At 45.1% G+C, this 9,682-nt stretch overlaps 1 protein-coding gene across 1 annotated transcript; it reads left to right on the top strand.

Moving 5' to 3' along the window:
- The first annotated feature begins 3,832 nt into the window (after positions 1 to 3,832).
- On the top strand, positions 3,833 to 9,654 carry LOC127765910 (kinesin-like protein KIN-12C). The gene is made up of 15 exons (XM_052290880.1): positions 3,833 to 4,271; positions 4,351 to 4,494; positions 4,572 to 4,655; positions 4,768 to 4,893; positions 4,983 to 5,042; positions 5,184 to 5,237; positions 5,326 to 5,418; positions 6,043 to 6,138; positions 6,356 to 6,501; positions 6,729 to 6,875; positions 6,963 to 7,092; positions 7,163 to 8,077; positions 8,150 to 8,248; positions 8,328 to 9,077; positions 9,187 to 9,654. Exons 1-15 carry the CDS (start codon positions 3,975 to 3,977, stop codon positions 9,433 to 9,435), a joined length of 3,390 nt encoding a protein of 1,129 aa, XP_052146840.1. The 5' UTR covers positions 3,833 to 3,974; the 3' UTR covers positions 9,436 to 9,654.
- Positions 9,655 to 9,682: the final 28 nt, after the last annotated feature.

Raw genomic sequence — 9,682 nt, 5'->3', positions numbered from 1 at the left:
TTCTGACTAGGGAGGTATAACCTCTCGGGATTTTCTAAGTTATCAGGGTCATCATAGTAATAATCATAGGGGTCCTCCTCTTGACCCAAATCTGAAAAAGGGGTTATAAGAGAAGGGTGAGTATTCACAATACCCAGCAAGTTACCATGGAAACATGTTATGCATTGGTATAGAGTAGAGTTCTTTGCAAAAGGCAATAATAAACAATCTGGAAGTATTAAAGCAAGAGTTTGTAAATACGTAGACTTTAGGTTTCTAACCAGGGTACCATATGAGTCCCGGTACTCAATTCCGCGAGTACAGCTATTCGAATAGTTTCATAAATATTCTACTGCAGCAGATGTACGTTTTACCCGCAGTCCACGACTTGCCAATATTCATTAGCTTAGTCATGGCCCAGTATTAGGTTATTAACAATTGTGGTACCTGTTCCATGAACTTATATCCTCATACGCTCTGAATGTGACGTTAACAGCAGCAAGAGGAGTTCTGGCGTTCCCGGGGTATTTAAGGGGAATTGATCATATGACACCACGTCATCTCGATCAGGGTTTAGAATTAACATTATACTTATAATTATACTCGAGTATCACAAACCATTTACATGTACATGGTAATGGTGAAATTTTCCCTTCACAGCTATAGTTGCCTCCTGCTCGAGGACTTAAAAATAAAAATAAGAACCACTATATAGAGGTACCGCATTGCTAAATAACATAATAACTAGGTCTGTCCCCATTCTAGAAACTGCGGTCATACCCGTTCGTTTGACATAAGTACCTGGTAGTAACTATATCGATCGAGATAGTACTATCCACCCAGAAATCATCCAATTCTAACGTATTGTCCCAATCTAAGTGTAAGATATTTTAACTAGATTGTAAGCAAAATAAGCAATACTAAATTATCTGGGTTTCTATAATTAAATTATGCATATAAAATAGAGTGTTGAATAGAAGAGCTATAAATAAATAATTTGTAAAATACAGGCTTAAATGATCAAAAGGTAAATAGTAACTTGACTTGCTTGATGTCTTGAGATTGGCTAGTATTATCTAGTGTGCCAGAAGAATCCTCAACACCGGCTGAAATGATCAAAAGGTAAATAGTAACTTGACTTGCTTGATGTCTTGAGATTGGCTGGTATTATCTAGTGTGCCAGAAGAATCCTCAACACCTAGGGTTAGACATATAAAATTCAAATTCAAAATGGATTCAAATAAAATCCAAAAATAGGAAAAATAAAATAAAATAGAAAAATAGCAAAAGTGTCTCAAAAGATAAAGAATGATTTTAGAAGAATTTTGGTCCAAGTTTCATTGGAATTGGATCTATATTTTAAAAGATATGGGCTTCTAAAGTTTGAAAATCAAACTAAATATGAAATGGCACTGTGAACGGGTCCCACCTGTCAGTCTCTCTCTCTTCTCTTCTTCAACCTCCAGCCGTTCCCCAAATACAGCCGGTTGCGCTAGGGTTAGGGATTTCGGCGGCGATAGAGGGGGAAAGGGGTTGCGGCCGAGGAGGGGAGGTAGCTAGGGTTCTCCGGTGACAGCGAGCAGCGGTGGAGGGGTTATTTTGATGAGTGGGTGGGCTAGCGGCTAGGGCGGCGGTGACATAGATAGGCCGTGAAGGTGATCGGGGCGATAAGAGTTAGGCATAGCTCAAGGAGGGTTCCTAGAGCATCTAAGGGGTACTTAGAAGGGTTTAGGTAGCTTGCCGACCTTCGACAAGGTGTGGAAGGCATCTGCCGACGAGCGCCTCCATTGGCGGCGGTCGAGCTCACGTTGGCAGCCAAGAGGGAAGTATGACAGTGCAAACCGATTGCAAAATGGACTCTAGGGAGTATGTAGATGGTTAAAACGGAAGAACTCACCGAGATCGGTTGAAACAACGGATTACGGTCGAAAAAACTTCTTGGCGGCGAAGAATAGAGCAGAGCAGGGGCGGCGGTGCTCGGCTCAGTGCGACGAGGTGAAACTCGACGCAAAGCTTTGGTTAGGGTTTAGTATGCTAGAACATGATTGAATATAGGTGTTCTATGAATTAGTTAGGGTGGAGGGTGGATGGAGGGGCATGAAGTCGATCGCGCACAAGGTGTTCACCGACGAGCGGAAGTAGTTGATGGTATGGATTGGCAAAGTAGAGCTTCGGGGTTGTGGGGTTATGGTTGATGATGATCGATGATGGACAAGAAAGGGATTGGGGTTCTATTTATAGGGCCAGGGGAAGCGGATGAGCTCGGGCGCCATCAACGCCATTGATGAGCTCAGAAATTAGGCATGGCAGGGGTGGCTGTGAGAGGGAGGGCAAGATTAATTTGAGTGGCGGGAGGCCATGTTCGAATTCTTACTGGCGAAGGATTGACTTGACCGCGGGTGAAAACGGCTGGCGACGTGTTGGCGCCAATCCGAGCTCGACGCGCGGCGGCGGCGAGGGTTAAAACGGTCGGCACGGCGATGGTTGGTTTGAATTGTGATAGGGGAAGCCGTCGTTTATCTTCAATCTAACCGTGCGGCAAGACTTGGCGCGATTCACCCCGGGTAGAAGCAAACTCGGACTCGGCGGCGGCTTTGGACGGGCGTGCACGGCGTCGAGCGGCGGTAACTTGCGGCGGAGGTCGTCCTAGCTTCGTCTTCATCACGATTGGTGCGGCGGCGGTGGTCTGAGGGCGTCGAACGGCTAGCGGCGCGCCAAGGCGGTCAGGCACGCGCGAACGGCCCCGAAGCCGACGCGCGGCGGCTCGGCATGCGGCGAAGTCGGATGCCAGGGTAGCGCAATCAAAGGAGAGGAGAAGGCAAAGTGAACCATGGTTTTTGAGTGGGTTGTGGTCCCCAAGGACCAAATCTAGACTTTGCAAAGGATTGTTGGAAATTTTGAATATTTCTCCTAGAAGAGAATGAATTTAATCATAAGTTTGGAAGGGTTTCACTAGGGTTTTAGAGTATAGCAAACTCTCACTAATACAAGGGTAAACTAAAGAAATAATCTAAAGTTTGAAATTTGAGAAAATTTGCTCAAATTCACCAAGGTCTAGGATAAGGGGAATTAATTAGGGTAAGTTAGAAGTAATACTTGAACCAAAATAAAGATCAAAAGAAATTCAAATAAACTTTTAAATTTTACTAATCTAGTCAAAAGCCAGCATGATGCTGTCAAATTTTAGTTTAAAATTTAAGGATGTTACACCGAATCTATGGGGCTCATCGATGGGGAACTCGAGCGAGAGAAATGTTTCCATCTCCGTCCCCCAATGGTGCTCGTCGGTGGAGAGGATAGGGCAACCATTCCAGTGGAAGAGAGAGGAGGGGTGAGATGAAAAGAGAAATGGGTAGGAGGAAGAAAAGAGGGGAGGAAGAAGACGATGTCAATTTGATTTGAAAAATTTAGAAATTACGGTGAAGGGGAAATCGATGGTATATCTCGAAGACCTGTTAAATTATAATGGCATTGTATAATTTTGTAAATAGTATTGATTTTTTTTAAACCTGTAAATTTATGATTATGATGACACAATTAACCGTAATTTCTAAACCAAATAATCGCCTATGATTGGGCGCCTATCTTTCCTTACCTCGGACGCATAGCCGGTTTGGCCTTTTTTTTTTTTTTACCCCTGCTCCCCAACGGCTAGTTTGGACGCGCTGTCCAGTGTCCACGCTAGAAGAGGCAGCCCCCACTGACGCGGCAATCATCTAACCGTCCATCCCGTGATCGAGCGCATCCCCCCCTCCCCCCCCCCCCCCCCCCCCCACCCCCCACCCCCCCGCGCATCCGGTTTCAAATTATTTTGAATCCCAACGGGCAAACCAATCATCGCATCTGCATCCTACTACAAGCCACCGCGCGGCCGCCTCCTCGCCGTCGTCTCCTCTCCTCTCACTTGTCTCCTTCCTCTTCTTCGATCTCTCTCTCTCCCCTCAACCATCTCGATTTCGATCTCGCCGTGAAGCAGCAGTAGCAGCAGAGGAGCAATGGAGATGCTGAGGCGGAACCTGAAGCGGCAGGCGTCGCGGTCACTCTCCGCCTTCGCCGTGTCCTCGCCGCGGGCAGGCGCTGTCGCCGCCGCCGACGCCGACCAGGAGAACCTCCACCCAAACCTGGCCGCCGCCTCGCCGCCGATGTCCCCCGCCGCCAAGAACTCCTCGGCGGCGCCGGGCGCGTCGCCGCGGTCGTCGAAGCCCGTCCCGACCAGCGCTGCTCCTCCCTCGAAGGCCGCCGCCGAGGGGGAGCAGGCTTCTGCGCCCGCCGAAGAGGCACCCGCGGTGAAGGTAAAGTTCGCCGGCTCGCCGGAAATCCCTTTCCTACCAAGTTGTGAGCCTCTCCTGATGCGCGAGAGGTCGTGTGCAGGTGGTGGTCCGGGTGCGGCCGACGGTGAGCCGGCCGGTGGACGGCAAGGATCTGTTCTTCGTCCGCAAGACCTCCCCCTGCTCCGTCGCCGTCGGCGACCGGTCGTTCGCCGTCGATGGCTTCCTCGACGACAGAGCCTCTCAGGTTTGCATTATTCCCATTCCTCCAATTCCAGGTGCTCTTGAACGAATCCTGTGATGAATCTTGGTGTTCCCTGGCAGGCGGATGCTTTCGATCTGATTGGCGTGCCCATGATCGAGAGCGCCCTCGCTGGATTCAACTCCTCCCTCGTGTGCTACGGCCAGGTACCTCCTCTGATTCATCCTTCCTGTTCAGTTTGGAGTTATGTTTTTTTTTTTCTTCTTTCTGCGTTACTGCTTCTGAAACTTTGCTTTTGTGTGTTGGAATTGTGGTTAGAGCGGCACAGGGAAGACGTACACCATGTTCGGTGCCCTCGCGGCCATGGTTGACAGCAGCTCAGACCACGCCGACAGGGGCGTCGTTCCTCGCGTCTTCCAGAACCTCTTCGCTCAAATCCAAGGCGTAAGGCATTTTCTGCCGTCTGGTTTTGTAGAAATTTGATTAAACCTGTGATTTCCTTGTGGTCTCAATGCTGTTCTTTCCTGGTGCAGAGGCAAGAGAGCTCACCGGAGAAGCAGACAAGCTACCAATGCCGGTGCTCATTTCTTGAGGTGAGTAGTGACTCATCTGCTCGTTCTCAATTGAACTGAAAAATGCATCTATAGATGCGTGTTTTTGTTTTCTCTGAAGTTCAGCTTTTAAACTATGTTTCCAGATCTGACATGGTGCAAATTTTGCTCTATGCTTTCCAGGTACATAATGAGCAGATTAATGACCTGTTGGATCCATCTCAGCGTAACCTTCAGGTATATTCTAATCTTGAGCAAGAAACTAACTCTGCATTTGGCGTATGCTTATGGATTGCAGTAAACTTATCCAACTCCGTTATTTTAGATAAGAGAGAATGCTGGCAATGGTATCCATGTTGAGAACTTGACCGATGAGTATGTGTCAACGGTTGAGGACGTCAATCAGATCTTGATGAAGGTATGATCAAAATGACTTCCACCTCACTGCATTATCTGTCTACTTGTAGACTGTGATGCTTTACAGATTTGTTCAGGAAGTTGCTGCACTAATTTGCAGATTTCTGTCAGAAAACATAGCTAGGGATTTGTAGCTTGAAGTCAGCATTATGTGAAAAAATGTTGGAAGTTATTTACAGCTATTTACATGATTGTTTCGTTAAGATCCAAAACATTTTGCTTAGCTGGTGCTAACTTATGGGCACTGGTCAAGTTGTTCCGAAAATCATCTTTATTCTTTTATGGCACGGAGTTATCCAATAAAACCAACCCAAGAAATTGCTTCTACTATACTTCAAATCAGTGGGACAATTTTGATCTATGTTGCTTCACATCAGCAGCAGAAAGAAATTGTCCATTCTATTTTGCTTTTAAAATTAGGGCTTCTTTGCTTTTCATTTCACCTCTGCATAGATGAGTATCACAACCAGGACTTCTGCTTGAGCTTGTTTAGATCGCATATATTAGTACTTGTATCATGCTCACTCAAAACTATTTGTTTCATGTTGTACTTCTAACAACTGAACCCCACTACCTTCTCCTCCAGAATTATTGATTGCTTGTCTGAGCTTGCTTTTCTTTACAGGGCCTTTCAAACAGAAAAGTTGGTACCACGAGTATGAACTTGAAGAGTTCACGTTCTCATGTGATATTCAGTTGTGTCATTGAAGCATGGAGCAAGGTAAATTAAACCTCTCTTATTTCTTCTGTTATTTGGAGACCTCATAGCCAGCTATATTTAACTTCTATTATTGCAATAATAATGTCAGTATTATAGCATTTAGAAAATCAGTCTGCTCTTTGGTCTATTCTATTCTGTTTTTTAAGTTCACTAATTGATCAGCAAATATACATGTTGTCATTATATTGGGAATTTACTTTGTTCAACCAAATTACAGGGTTTCTCAAATGGCTTCAGCAGCTCACGGACCAGCAGAATTACCTTTGTTGATCTTGCTGGTCCTGATAATGATGAACTTGATGGTGGCAACAAGCACTGTACAAGAGAAGAAAGATATGTTAAGAAGTCCTTGTCAAAGCTTGGGTATGTAAATTTATAAGATGGCTTGTTTGGCAGGAATTTTGATGTCTCATGAAAATTCATCAGTAAAATTTCTTCAATGTTTCTTTTTCATGTTCACCGATTTCTCCCTCATAATCTGTTTGCATATAGTGATAATTGCTTTCTTTGGAGAAATATATTATAAACATATAGTGATAAGAATAAAAACATGTAGTAAAGCAGAAGACTGACTTACATTGTTACTTCAGGAAACTCGTCAATATTCTATCAGAAGCACCAGAGACCCAGAAAGATGACTCTCCCCACAAGCAATCCTGTTTGACGCATGTGCTGAAGGATACACTAGGTGGAAATTCAAGGGTTACATTCTTGTGTTCCATTTCTTCAGAACACAGGTATTTTCTGTTCATTACCTTATGTACTTCACTATGCCATTTACATTCTCTTAAGTTGACATAGAGTCCTGTGACTGGCAAATGCAGGTGCAGAACTACAACTTTAAGCACGCTACGGTTCGGTGAGAGAGCGAAGCTCATGTCAAACAAGGCTGTAGTAAATGAGATATCAGAAGATGATGTTAATGGTTTGAGCGATCAAATACGTCAGTTGAAGGTATTTCCTCAGCAGCAGATAAAAGTGGCAACAATTTACAGACACTTGCTAATTGTTCTATCACTTGCAGGACGAGCTCATACGAACAAAATCTGGAGACACTGAACCCTGCAAGAATGGGTATTTCAGTGCACAGAATGCCCGTGAAAGCCTGCATAATTTGCGAGTCAGTCTCAATCGCTCTCTAATCTTGCCTCACATAGAAGTTGATTCAGAGGAAGAGATGGATGTGGGTGAAGAGGATGTACAAGAACTGCGTGACCAAATAAGAAAGCTTCATTCCTCATCTGAAGACACTTTCGATGACTTCATGGATGCAGAGAGTGGTGATGACACTCCTTGCTCTAAGGGGAATCCAAAAACAAGTGAGGAAGATGATCAGCCTGTAATAGATGATTGTGAAGACCCGATTCAGGAAGAGCATGAAGTGTTGTCCAGTACAAAAGTTGATCAAGACCTTGTGTCTGACAGGAAATCTTTTCTATCAGTTAGTGCCTCCCCGCACCTGTCACCAATGCAAGACCCTACGTTATGTTCTTCTCCAAAGATTCACAACAAGGCTAGAAAAAGCATTACCTCACCAGGGCTGTCACCAAGCAAACTTAGTGTATCTGATTGTCCCGGTGATGAAGTGTCCAGAAAAAGTGCAGTTCGTTCTTCTTTACAGTCAAGCAAGCTTAGCCCAACTGATTCACTGGCTGCAAGTCTCCAACGGGGCTTGCACATTATGGAGTACCATGAACAGAACCAAGGCCCAAGAAAATCATTTGTTGGCCTTTCATTTGATCATTTTGCACTGAACCCCCGTCAATCAGTTGCAAAAGTCAGTTCAGGAGTTCTGGCATCACCAGAGAGGAAAGGAGCAACATCTTCTGCTCTTTGTTCATCCTGCAAAAAAGCGATCGACACTGATGGGAACCAAAAAGATAATATAAATGCAGAAAAGCAGATTGTAATAGCCACCAGTGTGGTACCAGAAGTTAAGGTATATTACGTGATGGCAAACTTCTACCCATATTCTTGTTTTTCCATGTACTAAAACATTTTCTTCATCCAGGACGACATCACCGCATCAACAATTGCTTCAAAGAGAGAGACTGAACTTGAAGCTTTATGTGAAGAACAGGCCGATAAGATCAAGGAGCTGAGCAATTTGGTACGAAGCATGGTGAACTAAGGAATAGTATGCTTCAGGCATGATACCATTTCCTGACATTTTCAATGTTACATTGCAGGTTGACCAATATAAGAAGGGTTCAGAAGATGCTCAAAATTCAGATGGTACGGAACCTACAAAAGAACTAGTGGATGAAGCCAAGGTTGGTGAACAACATGGTGAGCTGAATGTGAATGACAGGGAAGAACTTCTTAGTGAAATTCAGAGGTTGAAGGATCAACTGAAACAACAAGCAGGTGAATCCACAAATGTCAGCCTTCTGGAACATTTGAGGAATGGCAGCACAGACCAAGAATATGAGCTAGACAGAGAAAGGGAGAAATGGATGGAGTCTGAAAGCAAATGGATATGCCTAACTGAAGAGCTGAGAGTTGATCTTGAATCAAATCGGATGCTTGCAGAGAAAACAGAGATGGAGCTTAGCAATGAAAAGAAGTGCACTGCAGAACTGGATGATGCCCTCCAACGAGCCATCTACGGCCACGCCAGGATAATTGAACATTACGCCGAGCTCCAGGAGATGTACAATGATCTTCTTGAGAGGCACCGCCGTGTGATGGAAGGTATCTCAGAGGTGAAGAGGGCAGCTGCCAAGGCAGGCAGGAAGGGCTGCGGGACGGCTTTCGCTGCTGCCCTTGCAGCAGAGCTGTCCACAGTGAGGATTGACCGTGAAAAGGAAAGAGCGCAGCTGAAAGAGCAGAACAGAAGGCTCCGCATTCAGCTTCGCGACACAGCTGAAGCTGTCCATGCTGCTGGAGAACTTCTTGTAAGATTGAGAGAGGCAGAGGAGGCATCCACACAAGAAAAGGTTTGTTCAGAGACACAGATAACAATTCAATTTGCTTGCTTAAACTATGTTCTGCTGAACACTACAAGTACACAGATAACAATTTGATTTGCTCGCTTTGGATTTGCAGGAGAGGAGTGCAGCGATGCAGCAGGAGAACGACAAGCTCAAGAAGCAGCTGGAGAAGATGAAGAAGAAGCACGAGATGGAGATGGAGACGATGAAGCACTTCCTTGCGGACAGCCGGCTGCCGGAGTCAGCACTGGGGGGATTCTACCGGCAGGAGAGCGAGGATGTACCGGAGTACAACAACCATGCCACTTCTACATGCGACGATGATCAATCTTGGCGTGCTGCGTTTACATCTGCATATGAATGAGTCTGAATGATTGCTTCGCTCGAGGATCTGTCAATTGAGCCTGGTTGACAATCAGGAAACGCGCTTTTCTTTGGTCTATTTCTTATGTTTGTTCAGGTACACCAATACGAATATATGATTGTTATTCAAATGCCCTTCTGGTTGGGTAATATTTGAACCAATAACTGTTGTATGAGAATTGTACTTTTTTTGTCATTTGTATCTCATTGAGTTTGCATACCTGTTGATTCTCTTATGGTTGCATACG

The sequence above is a fragment of the Oryza glaberrima genome, chromosome 3 (assembly GCF_000147395.1).
Source record: "Oryza glaberrima chromosome 3, OglaRS2, whole genome shotgun sequence".
NCBI classification, from domain to species: domain Eukaryota; kingdom Viridiplantae; phylum Streptophyta; class Magnoliopsida; order Poales; family Poaceae; genus Oryza; species Oryza glaberrima.
The sequence above is the reverse complement of the archived record's forward strand: the minus strand, read 5'-3'. Positions and strand labels throughout refer to the sequence as shown.

Bases quoted from the DNA above. Each gene is read 5' to 3' on its own strand.
- LOC127765910 (XM_052290880.1), top strand. From the start codon at position 3,975: ATGGAGATGCTGAGGCGGAACCTGAAGCGGCAGGCGTCGCGGTCACTC. The intron at 4,894-4,982 runs GTAAGGCATTTT...TTCCTGGTGCAG, and splicing joins TCTTCGCTCAAATCCAAGGC to AGGCAAGAGAGCTCACCGGA. The intron at 5,043-5,183 runs GTGAGTAGTGAC...TATGCTTTCCAG, and splicing joins GCCGGTGCTCATTTCTTGAG to GTACATAATGAGCAGATTAA.